Source organism: Gorilla gorilla, chromosome 7 (genome assembly GCF_029281585.2).
Source record: "Gorilla gorilla gorilla isolate KB3781 chromosome 7, NHGRI_mGorGor1-v2.1_pri, whole genome shotgun sequence".
NCBI lineage: Eukaryota > Metazoa > Chordata > Mammalia > Primates > Hominidae > Gorilla > Gorilla gorilla.
In genome coordinates, this window is record NC_073231.2 from 5,016,534 (window position 1) to 5,035,566 (window position 19,033).

Sequence of the window (19,033 nt, forward strand, 5' to 3'; positions counted from 1 at the left end):
TTTCTAATGAGAACGTAATGTGATACAAGGCTAACCTCAAGCTATAGACGTAGAGAATCACCTGTAGCAAGTTAACAGGACCCCAGCGCCTTCCAGGAGCTGCGTGAGTGGTGTTCAGAGCGCAGCTGCATCTCTCCTTCCCCACCCCAGTGTTGGTCTTAGGAGGAAAACATCCAGCCTGACCCGTTCTATGACAGACGCGTCACCAACCTATCCAAACACTTCTCTCCTTGCAGCAGGTCTTGGGGCTCCTAAGTGGACCTGGGGTGAGTGGGGCAAGGTTTACCAGCAATGCCTACATGTGTGTTTTGGGCTCAGCCTGCACCCACTTCCCAGCAAGCCCAACAGATGCTGAGCACTTGCGGGAGGCTGGGCCCTGAACACACTGTCTGTTCTCTCAGAGGCAGGAGCTACGGGGCCCAGGACCAGAAGGAATGAGATCCTTCTCCTCCCACGGGCTGGTCACTGCTGTAATCTCTCCTCTTTGCTTTCTGAAAACTGAAATTTTTATCAAAGGCCTGAGTCAGGGTGAGGGTATTTCAGAGGCAAATTCCACACAGAGCAGTGAACCTGAGTTTCGCTGGCCCCGGTTGAGGGGGAGGTGGGTGCGGCTCTCTGCAGGGAAGACCCCTTTCCCTCGGCTGGCACTGGAGTCCGCGTTGAGCTGTGACCGCAGACGCGCTTTCCTTGCGTCGGGACGCACCTGCAAGGAGACCCAGTCCAGTCCCCCCCTGGAAACATGAGGCCTGCGCCTGGGCCTTGTGGACTTTGCCCCGCAATGATTTCCTGTTGTTGAAAAAACTTTCAATCTAACTTTCCCCCGAAATGACACAAGCAAGGTTTATTCTGGTATTTTTAATGTAAAAGATGCTTTGATTGTTTAGAAAACACCGCATGCCTGATACTGTGCTTGAAAAGGTAAATCTCTTGAACTTTATGGCAGACAGTCGTGTTTTCCTTACTGTCCCCACAACCCTCATCTTTCTTCTGAAGGAATTCTTCAACAGACCTGCAATCATCCTCCCATTGTTCCCCCAGCCCTGACCCACTTCCAGGGTGTGGCTGACCATGGTGTCAGGAAGGCCTCCGTGGTATCAGGGAGGCGACCGTGGAGGCTTGGGAGTTGGCAGAATTTGAATTTCTGTAATTTTGCTTTGCTGCCCAGGCTGGTCTCAAACTCCTGGAAGCAGTCCCCCCACCTCAGCCTCCCAAAGTGCTGGGATTACAGGCGTGAGCCACGGTGCCCAGCCCAGAAATCTGAATTTCTAGGACTTTCAGCTCCTGGTGTCTTTCACCACAGCTCTAGTCCTGCTTTCCACTTCACATCTGGCCCCTACTGGCTCCTTCTGTTCTGAAATGGAACCTGGCGCTAAGTGGATGATCAGGCATTTCTGCATGTGGAGTGCCGCGTCTGTACATCCGTGAGATGCACTGAGATGCATGTTTTTGGCACTGGCTGCTCTCGTTTGTCTCCAACACGCAGTTACTCCAGGATGAAATGCAATGGAGAAACATGGATTGTTTAATTAAAGCAGGAGCTGTTATAATTCTTTCTCTGAAGGTTTGGCGTTGGCCTTGCAAGATGGCGGCTATCATCAAAAGTTATCAAAACTCACTTGCTCCTCAGCAGGGTCTTAATGACGTCTCCATGAACTAAATATTATGAGACTCAACCAGAAGACCATGCTTAGTCAAACTGGCTTCCCAATGCCACAAACTAGAGTGACTTTGAGAAAAACTGATTAGAGCGATTCAAAAGCTCTAATTAAAAGGAGAAAAAGGAATATTTTTCCCTGCCTGCAGCAGCCGTATGTATTCAGGGTGATTCTCCATAGATTAAAAAAAAAAGATCCTATCAAGAGTAACAATTTAAGTCCCAGAAAAATCTTTAGCTCTCACAAAGACTAAAATTGGGAAATTTGCCTAAACTGGTGTTTAATCAAATGCAGAACAGAAATCCATTTTGGAAACTGCATTTTATTCCCAAGTAAGAAAACTGGCATCGGGGGGAACTGATGGAAGTTGCCAGGCAGATGAACTATATGCCGACAGCCCCAGCCTGCCCTTGGGTCCTGTGGCCGAGCCCCTTCCGCGAGGCTGGATGCTGATGGAGCCACGCAAGCCGCAGCCTCACTCTGAGGGCCACATCCACTTGGAGGTGCATCAGAGCCCCGGCTTGCCCCAGCTTCGCCTGCACCTGCACTTGCTTGTCATGAAGAAGATGGCAAAGGAGGGCCTGGTGGTGTCTGCTGTGAACAAGAATACAGGCGATAGGTGACCTCTGCAAATTCCCTGCTAGTGCCTCTGGTCAGCGTCCAGTGAATCAGGTGCCCTAGGGGTGCAGAAGTGTGCTGCCCACACCTGGTCTTGCTGGCAAACAGGCTCATCCCAGAAATCATGTGGCAAAGCAATTCACGCCAGTTAATCTGTGCCGAGGGCCTACCAAGCACTCCACGTTCATACAGGGTCCTCATTTAATCCTTCTCAAAATCCCGTGAGGGTGAGCATCATCCCAGTGTTCAGGTGTGGACGCCAAGGCTGAGCATATTGAGGTAGCCTGTCCACGCAGGTGGCGGGAGTCATGCTCAGGCCCTTGGCGCGCCCTTGGCAGCGGTTACACGCCCTGCTTTCAGAGACACGTGGGGTCATCGTAACAGTTTCTGGATCACAAGGGGGAGGGATCCTACCTCTCAGGAAGTGAATCCTGTCATGCCACTGGTTGTCTCTGAACCACAACTGTTACAACGGTGGCACTGGCGACAAGACGCGTGAACCTTACCAAGTGGATGCTGAGTCTGTGGTCATAATAAAATCCAGAATTAGGCAAAGAGTTTGCCATGGTGCCCTGGCATGAGTTTGTATGAATTATACCTTGACACTGGACTTGCCCAAGGGTCAGGAGTTTGAGTGAATTTTACCTTGGAACTGGACCTACACAAGGGTAGACATTTGTATGTAGGATAATTTAGAAAGGACTTGAAATTTGAAAAGAAATTTAAATTTTAAAAGAACTTGAAATTTGACAAGGAAACAGTGAGTAACACTGGAAAGGCAGAAGATAGTACAGTGGGTCTGCTAGGAAGGGAAAACACAAACAAATGGACCCTTCGTGAATGGGTCACAGGTGACCCGGGAAGCTGTCTGGCAGCCCTGATGGAGTCGAGCCAGCCCACTCTCCTGGATGAGCCCCAGAAACACTCCCCACAGCCTCCCAAGGTGGCATCCTATGGCTGTTCCCAGGATTTCTGTGTGGTATCAGGGAGTGTCATCATTAGGGGAGCTGTATTTGTGGGGTGATGGGTTCAGGGGAGATGGGGCCCTGCCCACGGGGCCATCTGAGTCTTTCAGTCTTGATCTACTGCTGCCGGACGGTCTCTCCCCAAGGCTGAAGTTACATGGCTGTGTGCACCTGCAAGTTAAAACTCACTGCATCAGTTACTGAAAGGAGGAGGGCGGAATGGACATGAGGACAACTCGTTTCTGCCACAGCAATGGAAACGTACAGTGTGGCTGACGCAAACGATGGCACGTCAGACAGCAGCTAGAAGCCACAGTGAGGTGCACAGACAGCAAAATGTGTGCACAACTTAGAAACAGGCTGCGAAGAGGCGAGAGGAAGCAAAAGGCATGACACTGCTCACCTGAAGGCTGCTGTGGCCTGAATGCGTCTCCTCCCCAGAATGTCAGCCCCTTCACAGTGGGCTTCCCAGCACCCAGAACTAAGGGAAATACATTTCTTTTCTTTACGGATGAACCAGTCTCGGGTATTGTGACAGCAGCCCAAGATGGACCCACACAATCATCCTGTGTACTTTAATGGAAACGACTCAAATCCACACATCAGGCCCATGGCAAGGATACTGACTCCAGGTCGCAGTAGGGGAGGTGCTGGGGACCTGTGGGGCTGACACAGTCGTGTCCCAAACTGGACACAAATCACACAGCTCCCTGTGGCTGAGGTCACCAGAGGAAAGAAAAAGAAAAAGAAAAAAAAAAAAAAAAAAGAATGTAGAGCAGATATCTGAACAAAGGGATTTTTTAATTCCAAGTATGAAGCCAGGAAGGAGCCCGCTGGTTCTCCCCTTCACTCCAGCGTGCACTATGTGTGAACACGGGGCTGTCCTGTAGGCACCGGCCTGGCACCATCACTGCCAAAGTGCATCTTAAATGCAGAAGAGCAAATCATGCTTCTGTGTTTTGCATTTTGAAAATACTGGAAAGAAAGCTCCTTTGCAAGTGATTGAAACAGTTATTTTGTATTTTGATGACTGGGTGAAAACCACATTTCAGAGATGAAAATTAAAGAGGAAATTTAACAATTGCATAATGATAGTAGATTCTAATATAAAATACTGGGAATCTAATTTTCTGAAGGCAAAAATAGAGAGCAGTTCTGTCATTTCCCATAAATCTATACGCAGGACATTTTCCTGCCTGTAATCTCTGCATATTTTTAAGTGGATTAGTTCCAATGGGTGTGTTCAGGGATATTTGCATACTAGTGCAAATATGTTAAGCTCAGCAGGGTGATTTCCCAAATTCATTCAAATGCTATTATTGATAACAGGATTTTCTGTGGAACTGTGTGCCATTGTGGAAGGGCTGATCTGAGTTACTGCCTGTACAGACACAGACGCACTTTATTACCTGGATGAATTTAGACATGGGGGGCAGGAAACTGTGAGTCCAGGCTTTCCTCCTGTCCACCAGCATCTACCAGCATCCAGGGAGAGCAAGAGATGGCATATCTGTGCCAGTGCAGCTGTCTTTAGAATAAACAAATATTTAGCTAAAATAACACATACCTATTTCTTTGCATTTCACCCTGAAAACAACAAGAATAGAGTTTGCGGAAGGGCTTTTACGCTCACAGTGTGGTTAAACTGGCTTCTCGGCTAAGAGCGGGGCTTGCTTTTATTCTATGCTGTCCTCAAGATCAAGCAGAGAATTCCAGGGTGGGCGTATCCTGTGCATTGTGGAAATGCTCAGAGCCCCTGGGCCCCGGGGGGAAGATCCACAGGGGAGAGGTGAGCCCTGTTGTCACCTTTGTTGGATGTCCAGGACCGTACCTCTCTAGGGGGAGGGGGATTGGGGTGGGGCCGCGCCGGCTGCTGTGAGCCCTTCCTGCAGGAAGGTGGGCTCAGATCATGAAGCACTCCCTCCAGGAGGCAGGAGCTGGAAGACGGGGCTCCAAGGCTCTGTGGCCCCTGGCTGAGCAGTGTGACCATGAGCGCAGGCACCATCCATCCACGTGGAGACAGAGCAGCCGCACAGGGCGGACGGCGTATCAGAGCAGGTGAGCTGACAGCTGGGCTCCAGCAAGAGCTTTCCAGGAATCGCTGTCAGGGCTGGGAGGAGCAGTGGCCCCAGGTTGGGAGGAGACGTGACAGGACCGGGCCTGGGGAAGCGTGTGCTGGCGTCAGGGAGAAGACGGCAGCCGCAACATCCGGCACCCGGGGCTGCAGAGCCCGAGCACCCCAGACCGCGCCCGGCAAGGGCGGCCTCCCTGCGTGACTGACCTGGGCCGGGCGAGGGCGGCCTCCCTGCGCTGAGCGTGACCTGCGTGTCCTGCTCTCGGCTTTCGTGCTGGGAGGAACAAGGCCGGCAGGTTGTGGTCTCAGTGCTCGCTCCATGCCGGGAGCGCGCAGAGCTGAGGGCGTTTGAGTGTGCGGCACAGCATGGAGCCCGCGTTCCTCTCTGCACTCGAGGAGCTGCTTCCCGTTCCCCGCTGTCGATGAGGACGCCGGCCTCCGCCAGGCCGAGTCAGCACTCTGTCCCCGGGGTCTGACTCCGTGGCCCCTGTCCTCGCTGGGTCTCCCTGTTCCAACTTTAGTGACACAGTCTCAGGAGAGGATGCAGGCAGAACGGGCTTTCCTTTTTCCTGCCCTGGGGGCTGACATCTGCCTCACGGATGCCACCCACTGAAAGGGCAGCCCTTGTCGCCTTAACTCGCTTTGCATCTCAGTTACCGTCCTCGGCAGGACATTGTCACATCCTAACGTGAGGATGAAATGGGCTTGAGCTCCCAGCAGCAGCCGCCCCGGTGGCTGCAGGTACCCCCGAGGCCGGCCCCAGACACTGAAAGGGAAGCAGCCAGCCTGACCAGGGAGGAACCGGAGTCAACGCGGTCAGATTCCACAGCCGGCACCGTGCCGTAGGGCAGGAGAGAAGGAGGACATGAGGCGCAGGACGCCAAGTTCAGGCCACCCTGACCCTGAAGAGGGTGCAGCCACCCCGCAGCGCCCGCTGATAAAAGGTTCTCTTCTGTTGTGGGCTCCGAGGCCTGCAGAGCCGAGACCTGACCTGATAAAGCCAGAGCAAGGGGCTGCAGCCACCGCAGGAGGCTTCACCGATTCACGGTGAAAGGTCCGAGTGAGAGCCCTGGAGTGTGTTATTCCAGGAGAGCTCCTTGAGTGTGACTGAGAAATAGATCTGGGGTCCTGTCACCAAGGCGGTGTATAAACAGTTTACAAATGACAGCAGATACGAATCACCGACGCCAGGCAGAACACCCCTCGTTCGTGCACGATAGAGCTCTAGTCTTGCACGGGTTCAATGGTTTAAGGAAGATGCGTTGTTGGGGAGCCACAGTCCCTGGCTTATCACACATCTTGCCATGGCTTGATTCAGGCCAACATTGATACTGCATTTCAGTTAAGTTGAATTAGACACTGCAAGTCAATGTCAGTTGTTTTGGGCTTCAGTTCACATCTGGTTCAGCTCAAGTTGTTAGTCCAGGGTTGGGAAGAGAAGTGGCGCTGGGCTTAGGGGTCCTCATCTCCCAAACCTGCCTGACACTGTGACACTGGGTTGGGTGGGAGTGGGAAAAGAGGGGAAGGGATTCTGAAAATACTAATTCTAATTTTGCAATCTATCTTTACAAATATCATCCCAGGGCTCCTTGGAGAAGCAGCTGATCCCAGCTCTGGGGCACAGAAAGTTTCCGGTAAGCCTGGGGCTTTGGGGCCTTCAGAGCAAGAAAGTGCCCTTGTCAATGGGGCAGGTGGAGAAGATGCAGGAGCCAGCCCGGAGAGGCTCCCACTGGCCAAAGAAGAACCTGGGAGTCCACGAAGTGGGAAGGGGTATTAGGGAGAGAGACGGAGAGCTGGGGGCAGGGGAAACAGGAAAGCCAGAGAGAGAGCTGGTGGGTAGGGACAGGAGAGGCAAGAGAGCGAGGGAGACAGGCAGGGTGGGGGAGAAGACTGAGGGGAGAGAGAGGCTGAGACGGAGTGGGAGGGGGGAGAAGACTGAGGGGAGAGAGAGGCTGAGACGGAGTGGGAGGAGAGGGCATCTGGTTTCCCTTCGGCGGCCACTCTGACATCATTGTGAACTCTACTCGGAAATCGGTGAGGAAAGGGACTGACTTCAGCAGTTCCCCCTTGCTTAAGAGAAAGTGTGTTTCATTTCCTCTTGATGAGAAAAAAGCCTTTTTCACAGAATGCTTGGTAATATGGCAGGAATGGTGAAATTAGAAGATCAACTATTTTGCAACCCGAATGAAGGCACTGATTTGGGAAAAGGCCGTTGGCAGTTGCTGAGGCATCCGGGGACCTGGAGGCAGAGCGTTTGCGGGCACTGGGGCATCTCTGCATAAGTTTACCACCGACGGCTCTGCACTCACCTCTTCAGACAAGCGATTGCCCTGGTGCTCCATGCCACCCCATTGACGCCTTCCCTGAACTCACCCTGCACCCACGTGCCCTCTGAATCCGACGCCCGCAGACCTTACTTCCGGTGGCAGGAAACGCAGCCGGCAGGAGGAAAGGTTACGTGATGGAGGGAGAAGCTGTTCCACAAGAGCAAGACTGGGGCCTGGCCCCGTCAGAGTCACCACCTTTAGAGAAGCAGTGGACAGAGATAAATGAGACAACACAGGCTCGCAACCAAACGCAGAGCCCGACCGTTGTTGGCTGCTGGTTGGAAAGATGTGCTGGGGACAGTAGGGAAATCTAGATAGGAACGGAGTGGAGTAGATATCACATAAAGTGACCACGAGCTTGCCTGGGATGGTTCTGGCTCACACCTGCTGTTTCGGCATAATTATTAATCCCACCTCATTCACTTTCCAAAGTGTCCTGTTCTGGTGATAATTCCTATGGTCATTCAAAAGCTGGGGAATTGGTGTAGTTGTGTTAGGCATGAATAATGGTGTTGAGCTTACAGGGTGTCTTCATTCCTAGGAGATGCCTCAGGCTCAGAGAATTTAAGCTACTTGGAGAGACCAGGGGCACACAGCTCATATGATGTAGAACTGGTTTATAAAAACTGTGGTAAACAAAACAACAACCCAAAAGTAGGCACGGGACTGGAATGGACACTTCTCCTAAGAAGACAGACAAAGGTCAACACGCACGCGAAAAGACGTCCGGCACCACTAATCAGCAAGGAAATGCAAATCAAAACCACGAGGTGCTGCTTCATAACCATCAGGATGATTATCATATATTTTTACAAACGAGAAATAAGTGCTGGAGAGGATGAGGAGGAATGAGCACACTCATGTGCTGCTGCTGGGAATGAAAAATGGTACAGCCATTGTGGAAGACAGGGTGGAAGTTCCTCAGAAAATGAGACCCAGATTTAATTACCGTATGATCCAGCCCTTCCACTTCTGGGCATAAACCCCCAAACTGAAAGCTGGAACTCAACAGGTGCTTCTACACCCATGTTCAGAGTAACATTATTTTAACAGCCAAAAGGTGAAAACAGCATCATGTCCATCTACAGATCAATGGACAAACACAGTGCCATGTGCTAACACGAACTAAATATGGCCTAAGAAGGATGCCAGGACGTCTATATTTGAGTCCTTGTGGACGAACTATAACCTACCTTAACAGCAGACAGGACTGAAAACCTAATTCAGGAGTCTGCACCTATAACAGTGGCCGAGTCTTGACCAATCCCAGCAGCCATACGTCAACCATGCATAGACTGCCGAGTGTTCAAACTGTTCCAATAAGGCAAACGCCAACCTGGAACCAATCCAGCTGTTCTGTACCTCACTGCCGAGTTTTATATATCACTTCCCCTTTTTTTTTGTCTATATATTTGTTCTGACCACGAGGCATCCCTGGAGTCTCTCTGAATCTGCTGTGATTCTGGCGCTGCCCGATTCATGAATCATTGATTGCTCAATTAAACTCCTTTAAATTTAATTCAGTTGAAGTGTTTCTTTTAACAAATGGAATATGATTCAGCCTTAAAAAGGAGGGGAGTCTGGACACAGGCTATAACACAAGGAACCCTGAGGATGTTATGCTGGGTGAAATGAGCCGGTCACAGAAGGACGAATCCCGCAGGGTGGCACTGAGGAGAGGTCTCCGGAGGGGTTGGAGCCACAGAGACAGAAAGTAGGATGGTTGGTGGCTGCCAGGTGCACGCAGGGGAATCTGGACACAGGCTATAACACGAGAAACCCTGAGGATGTTATGCTGGGTGAAATGAGCTGGTCATAGAAGGACAAATCGCGCAGGGTGGCACTGAGGAGAGCTCCCCGGAGAAGTCGGAGCCAGAGAGACAGAAAGTAGGATGGTTGGTGGCTGCCAGGTGCAGGGAGGGGGTGCGGAGTTCCTGTCTAATGGGGGCACAGTTTAGGTTTGGGAACTCTACATTTTAAAATGTAAATTTTACAGTATGTGTATCACAATACAAATGTATTTTTTAAAGTGTAGTAGACTTTGCCTCAAAAGCCCCAGTTCTTTCAATCTAAATAAGAAAATAATGCAAAATACGCCAAAGGCTTTAAGACCCTGTTCATCCTAAGGCAACGTAACAGTTCACAAATAAAGGAATAGCTAAGTTAATTGAGGCCCGTTAACTTTCTAGCATATTGTGCTACCATTAGGATGGATGGCCAGGAAGCTCCTTCAGAAGCTTGGTAAGAGAAAACCTGGAGCTGGGACGGGGCCTCCTCGAGGGGCTGCGGTGCTGGGGAGGGCTGTTTCCCGATCTGGGTGTGGGTTACAGGGGTCTCGGCATTTTGTGAGAATTCAAGGAGCTGTGACATTATGTTTTATGTACTTTTCAATATGTATGCTATACATCAAAAAACAGTGACTATAGTTTTAAATAAATTAAAAAATTATGGATCCATATTGGCAACTATGTAAAGACACACACTGAAGGGAAAGATGGAAAGGAACCTCCCACTGTCTACCAGAGATGGCTTAGGTGACGTCCCCGAGGCCACCACAGTGACATCCCCCCCAGGCTGCCATGGAGATGTCCCCACAAGGACTTGGGCTGACACCACAGTGTCCCCGTTGCTGCGAGGGGCAGGCAGTGGTGTCCGTGGTGGCAGTGCAGGTAGATACACCACAGGTTTGCCCCAGGAGAGGACCCCCCCAGTGGCTGCTGTCCCCCCAGCAGGAACCTGAGGCGGGAACACCTGCCAAGCTGGAGACAGCAGGTCACAATGGCTTTGCTTGCGGTGACCAAATCTTCTCAGGCTGGATGCCAGCCCCCTGGGGAGCTGCGCCCTGGTGCTCACTTGGGCACTTTAATTATCTTTAGTAACAAATTCCCTTCAGCCCAGCTCACTACAGAAAGCCGTGGAGAACAACAAAAAGGAAAACCAACCCCGAGTGGTCTCTACCGAGCCCAGATGCACGACGGGACCTCAGGCCAAGCCCACGCCAAGTCGGCCCCAAGGGACTAGGAAGAGCAGCCGTGTTTGATTTTGTTCTTCAGCTTTGCCTTTCTAACAGCAAGGACTTGGCTGTCTCTAGACAGGAGACAGACGCTGTCCAGCTTATTCTAAAATTCTCTTTCACTCTTACGCTCAGACGCCCTCATGCCACAGGCAGGTTGTAAGCAAATCCAACACGGCAAATAGTAATTAAGCCTGCAGAGAGGATTTCTATACGTCAGCACACCCAGGAGCATATGTAATAGGAGTCTCACTCGTTTTCGTTTGCCCGTCTCTCACATAGACTTAACGTTCTTACCTACGTGTGCGTTTCGTGTTCTGGACGATGGTGCACCAGCACCTGCCCTTGCAGGAGCTCCTCTTTTCTTCTTTGCTGTGGTCAGTTGCTGGGACCCATGGGGCCGAGTGGATCACGCAGCAACCTTCATCACGGGGGATCATTCTGGGGGCATGTGTGGCCTTTTCTCTGGCTTGCTTGCTCCTTATCTGTATTCATTCTGTCCTCTGCATTCCTTCCTTCCTTCCTTCCTCTGTGCCCCACTTCCATTCCACTCCTCTCTCATGCACAGTCACACATGGTAGACAGTGTATTATTTAAATACATTCCTGCAGAATTTCTATTGTTGTATGTGCCTCATTTTTAACTCACGACCATGTTTTTCATGACACATCCTTTCCTGTCTTACTCTTCCCTCCACACACGCAGGTGCAGAGACTGCCCATCCACTATGCTGTTCTCGCAGTTACACCCAATCCCAACAGGTCCCTCCCCCTGCCCAGGTGGACACCAGGGGCTCCCTCTTCAGCCTCCGCAGATGATGCTGCAGGGCTGTCTCTGTGCCTGCAGACTCATGGCCTCAAGACTCCCCCAAATCAGGCTGTAGAGCTGCCTGCCAGGTCTGAACTGACCGTGACCACAGCCATTCCCAAGTCTTCTCCGAATGGCCTCGCTGCTGGCACGGTCCTCAAGGGACATGCCCCTCATCCCCACAGCATCTTCTAAACTCCCCCGGTTCCTCCTTTTTCTGTTTTCCCCTACAAGCCTCCAGTCTGGGTGCTCAGTGCCAGTGGCTGGATCCCCCCTGCAAAGCTGCTCCTCCCCTTCGAAATCTGCAAGTAACCTGTGGGGTAAGGTGAGGCTTCGGGACTCTTCCCTTCCCCAAAATATCTGACCCGGTGATTTTAACATCCGGATCGTCCTTGTTGGGTTTGGTTATTATTCCCTTGGGGACGACAAAGCACTTTTCTAATTCTGTCGTCTCTATGTTTGTTTGCCCCACTTTTTTGTGAGAAGTAGAGCTTTCTCCTCCTGACCTTCCCCACCTGTGCTCTGGTGCTATGGACCATGCACCATGGATTACACTGCCCTTTGCAATGCGTCATCCTCCATTAATGACCTTGTTTGCACTGAGGCTGAAATCAGCCAGGGCTTGCCCCTGGGACCCTGTCACTCTGACAAGTGTGGAATTTTGGGGCTTACTTGCCTCTGGGAATAAAGGACATCCCCACTCACGCTGTGTCTTTCCTGCTGCAGGTCTGGGAAGAACATTTCTACAAGGGGCCTCAGCTAGTGTTGTGCCAAACGGTGCACAGCAGTGGTTCCCAGACTCCCGGCCTCAGGACTCCCTCACTCTGAAGAGCCCCCGGGGAGCCCCCCAGCACGCTCCAGCCTAGAAAACAAAGCAGAAACTTAAACATTATGGATTAATTCATTTAAGATAAACAATACACTCCTTATATCTTAACCTAAATAATGCATTTTAGTGAAAAATAATTTTTAAGAGCAAACAATTTTACTATTACTTAGCAAATGTTTAATAGATTGGGAAAGAGGGGAGTATGTTAATAGCTTTCTCAAATAAATATGGACTTTTTTATACAACAGCAAAACTCAACAAACTGTAGTTTCTTTTTTTTTTTTTTTTTTTTTTTGAGACGGAGTCTCGCTCTGTCGCCCAGGCTGGACTGCAGTGGCGCGATCTCGGCTCACTGCAAGCTCCGCCTCCCGGGTTCACGCCATTCTCCTGCCTCAGCCTCCCGAGTAGCTGGGACTACAGGCGCCCGCCACTACGCCCGGCTAACTTTTTGTATTTTTAGTAGAGACGGGGTTTCACCTTGGTCTCGATCTCCTGACCTCGTGATCCGCCCGCCTCGGCCTCCCAAAGTGCTGGGATTACAGGCGTGAGCCACCGCGCCCGGCCAACAAACTGTAGTTTCTTAAAGGTTGGTTGCAATGTGGAATATGAAACTGTAACAATAATGGTGATAGATACTGCAAGAGTTGAAGAAGAAAGAAACACGAAAAGCAGCTCAACAGTCTAAGACAGGTTTATTTTGGAGAATAAACCTGAGAGGGGCTTCTGCCCGATTTCGGTCAGGAGCCTTTTCTCTTGGAGACTAAGGGTATTTAAGAGTTCTGGGAGGGGGAGCTTATCGCAGGCTAGGAATGTTTCTGTGTGGAGGAGAGTCTTATTGCAGGATTGGAGTGTCTCTGGTCGGAGGGGAGGTTATCTCGGGGTTGGCATGTCTCTGGTCAGAGGTTTCATTTGTGATTTAAGGTCACACTGACATTAGCCATTAGGCTGATGTTTTGGGGCTGGATTTAGGCAGTTTTGAATCAAGTAGAACTCACAGGGGTGATGCTTGTCTAAGATGATGATGCTCCTGCTCTGTCAATCCAGACTGCTGCCACTGTCTCCCTGATGGTAAATCCAGTCTGGGTCTCTGTGGGGAACTGCATCATTGGCCACTGGATTTTGTACAGGGGCTTGATTATGGAGTTCATCTGTGTGGGTTTCAGCTGAACGCCAGGGGCGCCCTTTTCATCAGGAGTGAGGGTGGAGGTTAGAATGATATAAATGTCATGCCACGTTAAATTAAAGGACTGAGTAATGTGCAGGAATTCCTTGTGATAATGAGAGGGATTTTCAGAGGAAGATCCCAGATGCTGTTGGATCTGCAACAAATCAGACGTAGCGAAAGGGCCATGAACACGAGCACTGCCTTCAACTCCAGCCACTCCCAGAAGAGGAAGAATGGCAGAGGTGGTTTGACTGGCTGGCGTTTCCTTTGCCTTTAATGTCCAAATACAAGGCTGGGCCCACCAGCCCCCAAGGGGCATCCAGGAGGGGCCCCACCCGATCCCCACAGACCACGTTTGAGAGAGTGGCTGGCACGGCCCCTTTCTAGAGGCCATTCTTAGCTCCGGCTGCTGCAGCCCTTCTTCGTGCCCAAGTGGCCTCTGGCTGGGCCCCAGTCTTTGGCTTCCAGGGCTTGGGCTGCAGCTGGACTGTGGTTCCTGGACTTCCTCACCCACCCTCACCACAGGAACAGGAGGCCCCTTGCTTGCCCCTCCCCTTCTCATTTGCCCCCAGGTGACTGGGGAGAGGGGCTGGTTCCCTGCAGGAAGAAGACTGCCAGCCTGGCCTTCACTGGGCCTCCCGGGAGGTGGGTTACTGACAGCCCTGTGGGGTGGTCAGGCCAGAGCCCCGGAAGGGGGTGGAGACACAAGGCCCCGAGTCCAGTCCAGTGTAAAGCAGGGGCTTCGACCTCCCTGAACACCTGGCACTGTGGGCCAAACCCCTCTTCCCAAACCCCTCATCCCATCCCCGAGGCACAGTTCTCTCCTGTTCCTCTCCTCAAATTATTCTTCTTGTGTCATGGGCTGAACTATCCGCGGCCCATGTCCATGTTGATCCTGGCCCCCGATGTGGCTGCATTTGGAGACAAGGCCTTAGGGAGGTGACCAGGCCTCAATGAGATCATCAGGGTGGTCCTGACCCAATCGGACAAGAGGAGGACAAGACCCTAAAGACGCCCCTGGTGCAAACAAAGGCCACAAGAGGACTCAGGGAGAAGGTGCCGTCCACAGCCTCGGGGCGAAGCCTCGATCGGGGACTCCACCTGCAGGACATGAGGATGCCAGGCTGTGGGCTTTGCTTATCCTGCTATGGGTCCCGAGCTGGCTCCTCCCCAATTCCTCCCTGGCCGTCCTTCCTCTGTCTTTTCTTCACTTGCTCTGCGACCCAGGGGCCCTTGCCAGGCTCTGGATTTCAAGAGCTGGGACTGCATCATCTCATCTTGGTAGGGTCCCCACATCTCCGGTGTGCAATGAACATCCTGGGGAGGGGGTGACCATCGAGATCTCCGGGGTGCACTGAGCATCCTGGGGAGGGGGTGACCATTGAGATCTCTGGGGTGCACTGAGCATCCTGGGGAGGGGGTGACCATCGAGATCTCCGGTGTGCACTGAAGATCCTGGGGAGGGGGTGACCATCGAGATCTCCGGTGTGCACTGAGCATCCTGGGGAGGGGGGGACCATCGAGATCTCCGGTGTGCACCGAGCATCCTGGGGAGTGGGTGACCATCGAGATCTCCGGTGTGCACTGAGCATCCTGGGGAGGGGGTGACCATCGAGATCTCCAGTGTGCACTGAATATCCTGGGGAGGGGGTGACCATCAAGGCTTCCACTGGCCGGCTGCTCCCTGTCTGTCCGTCTCCCTTCCTTTGTGTCCTCAATCGATCCCTTACAAGGATCCTGGCCTCAAGCCCCGCAAGGGAAGGGGGCAGCCCCTCGTCAACTCACTGTGCCAGATACAGCTGCAGTGGAACAGAGGCCTGTGCTGAGGCAATGAGGTGGGGCTGAGCTCCTGAACGCAGGGCCTTCCCCGACTCTCCCCCTGGCCCCTGCCCGGGGTCATGGCTGAGCTCCCGAAGGCAGGGCCTTCCCCGACTCTCCCCCGGCCCCTGCCCGGTGTCATGGCCTCCCCTGCAGCATGTGCTCATGTTCACACACACCTGGGGCCATCACCTGTGATGAGGCTTGGCAGTTGTTATTGTAATATTTGACTTTTAACAACAGGCAGATTACCTGGGCAGGCCTGATGGAGTCAAATGAGAGCTTTAAAAAGAGGTTCTCCATACCAGAAGATTCTTCTGCCACCCTGAGGTCGGCTGCCAGGTTGGAGGGGCCACGGGGCTGGGACTTGGTGCCTTGAGGTGTGGCAGCGGCCACAGCATCAGCCAGCAAGGACACGGAGCCTCTGTCCTGCGGCCACACGAACAGCATTCTGCTGGCGGCCCGTGAGTCCCCACACAGAGGTCCCAGCCCGGCTGTACTGAATCCCCACCCAAAGACACTGAGAGACGGCAAATGGTATCGTTTCAAGCCACTAGGCCTGTGGTCATCTGTTATGCAGAAGAAAATTAATTAATATTTTTTACAATAAAAATTTTGGAATTCAGTTTCCTCCATCCCTGGCCCTGGCCCAAACTGGGAGGGAGCAAGAGATGAAAGAATGGCTGGGACACAGCCTGCCTGGGCAGCCTCAGGACAGCACTAAGATCCGCAGCTTTCGAGCTGCTTCTACCTGTGCTCCCTGGCTCGTTGCCGGCCATGAGCTATGGGACTGCTCTCCTGGGTGGTTCTCGGGCAGGCTCCGGGTTCCTGGGATACCTGCTCCTCCGCCGGGTCCTGGGCGGTTCTCAGGCTGGCTCCGGGTTCCTGGGATACCTGCTCCTCCGCCAGGCACTGTGACCTTGGCTCGCTCTCAGCCTTCAGGATTCACGCAGTGGACAAAAGCCCTAAGTAACCTGGTAGGGAACTCACTGCACCACAGTATCCTCTTGAATAAGTTTTGAGGAATTTCTGACCCCTTCAAAACTGTACCCAATATTGGTTGGAGGCGGGGCAGATGCATGCACATTTCTTATTTTGGAGGGGGTGGAACCCATTCCTGCGATTCTCTGAAGAGCCCCGGGATGAGAGGACATGTCACCTGGAGAGCGCTTGGGGCAAGAGCTGCACAAAAAAGCAAAGCCCAGAACTGACCCTGTGGGCCCTGGAGTCTCCTGAACCCGCCACAGTTCTGCCCTGGAGCCTGGCGGCAGCTGGGCCTGGGAAACAAATTAGAGACCGGCTTGTGCAAGCCCTCTCTTCTCAGGCTCTGCAGACACAGGCGGAGGTCCCAGGGTGCAGGCAGAACTGACGGGCTCAGATATTCTGTGTTTTTTTCCTTCTAGGCACAACTGTCTTAATATTGGCAACCTGACAATTCCTCATGCTCCTGAGTGCTTCCTTCTCTGCCTGTCTTAATTGACATGGTTTACAGAAAATAAATTACATGAACTGAATGAATATTTTGCACTATTGTAGAAGATAAATTGATCTAATTATTATCTAACTTCAAACACAGTGGAATAAACAGATTATCATATCTATGCTGACATATTAGAGACAAGATTTATTTGCTTTTGTTTTGTAGAAGATGCATTTTCCTTTTTGGAATCAGAATGATACACAAAACGAATTAACCCTGAACATCCCACCTGCTCGACTGTACCCCTATTCCTCAGTATTCTCAGGGTCAGGAAAGTGAACGCAGAAGGTTTCGCAAAGTAAAGCCCCACAGGATCACAGAAGCAAGAAGGGAGTCTACAGGAATTCTGTGGAACCCAGGAAACGGCCACACGTGACCCACCACCCCCCGCAATGGCAGGGATTCTGTGGAACTCAGGAAAAGGCCACACATGACCCACCACCCCTGCAATGGCAGGGATTCTGTGGAACCTACAGGGATTCTGTGGAACCTACAGGGATTCTGTGGAACCCAGGAAATGGCCACATGTGAACCACCACCCCCTGCAAGGGCAGGGATTCTGTGCAACCCAGGAAAAGGTTACACATGACCCACCGCCCCTGCAATGGTGTATTCACTTGCAGGGGACGGAGAAGGTGGAGATGGTTCATCATTAAAAGACACAAATGGGACGTTAAGAATAGTAAAATTATGAGTCTGCCAATATTGAATTTATTTTCATATTTGCAAAGCATGTGCTATTAATTAAGAAGCATTTAGGTTGGGTGCAGTGGCTCATGCCACTAATCCCAGCACTTTTGAAGGCTAAGACGGGTGGATCACCTGAGGTCGGGAGTTCAAGACCAGCCTGACCAACATGGAGAAACCCTATCTCTACTAAAAATACAAAATTAGTCGTGTGTGGTGGCATATGCCTGTAATCCCAGCTACTTGGGAGGCTGAGGCTGGAGAATCACTTGAACTTGGGAGGTGGAGGTTGTGGTGAGCCGAGATCGCACTATTGCACTCCAGCCTGGGCAACAAAAGCGAGACTCCATCTCAAAACGAAAATCAAAATAAAAAGTAAAAAAAGAAGCATTTAAACGGGAGGTTTGCAGGCTGGTGCCTCTGACAGCCCAGGTTCCACAAGGCCATGGAGGTTCTCGGTGGAGGCAGGAGTCCGGCTTGGACACCACTGCAGCACAGGTTCTTACTGTGGGATGAGCAGCTCCTCGCCACTCCCACGCCTCACAATGACTTCGGAGTTAGGGGAAGAGAAGGGAGGGCAGGGGCAGGCAGGGCGCCCTGCAGACAACCACAGCTCCCCTGATGCCAAAAGACGGTGGAGCAGCGGCGCCTGCAGCTCCTGCCTCACGTGTGGCCTCCTGGGAACTCTCTGTCTGGAGCAGCCTGCGTCCTGTGCTCGGGTGACGCTGGGAAGAGTGGCGTCCGCTGCCACATGCCTGTGCTCCAGGGCCTGCAACCTGCATCAAGACAGGGACACTGCAAGGCCACCAGATCCAAGGGGACTATTTCCAGAGCCAGAAACATCCCTGTTTCACCTGCTTCCAGAAGGTTCCAACATGTGGAAGAGACGTCTCTTAGGGACCTGGAGGGAAGTGGCAGGACGGGGGCCGGCGGGGACGCCAAGGCTTCCTTCCCCTCCCTCCACGCTGCCCATCTGAGCATCAGCTCTGGGCAGGGGTGGTCTGGGCTGATGTTCTCCAAAGACAGACAGAAGCGGACAGCAACACTTGAGCAGCCACCTCCACCCGTCAGAATGGCCCTGATCAGCACTGGGGGCATGGGGAGCCCAGCAGCCCGCCTGACACCCCCTCAGAACGTCACCATCACCAGGCGACCCTGCAGTTCCACTCCCTAGAGGAAGGGAGATGGGCACCCACACAGTGTCTGGGACACGGATGCTCACAGGCGGGACAGGTGGGACAGGCAGAACAGGTGGGACAGGCAGGACAGGCGGGACAGGGCACACGTGGGTCCTGGAAGACACAGAGGGATGCTCTCACCACAAACAGGACCAGTGTGGTGGTCCCGGCAAATGCATGTGGTACCTTGAATCATGCACCTAAAATGACTAAAATGAGCTGTATGTATGTTTTACCACAATAAAACCCTTTCATAGATAGAGGCACCTGCCCTCACAAAATGCTGTATCCATTGACTGATGCTTTTTTTTTTTTTTGAGCTGGAGTCTCGCTCTGTTGCCCAGGCTGCAGTGCAGTGGTGCCATCTCGGCTCACTGCAAGCTCCGCCTCCCGGGTTCATGCCATTCTCTTGCCTCA

The 19,033-nt window shown here is 52.2% G+C and overlaps 1 protein-coding gene across 1 annotated transcript; it reads right to left on the bottom strand.

Moving 5' to 3' along the window:
• Positions 1-13,216: 13,216 nt before the first annotated feature.
• LOC134759103 (uncharacterized) lies at positions 13,217-14,126 on the bottom strand (the record flags this gene model as incomplete). Its single annotated transcript, XM_063709357.1, has 1 exon — positions 13,217-14,126. A coding segment is annotated over one exon (828 nt), but the record flags the coding sequence as incomplete, so codon positions are not given.
• Between the last annotated feature and the right edge of the window lie 4,907 nt (positions 14,127-19,033).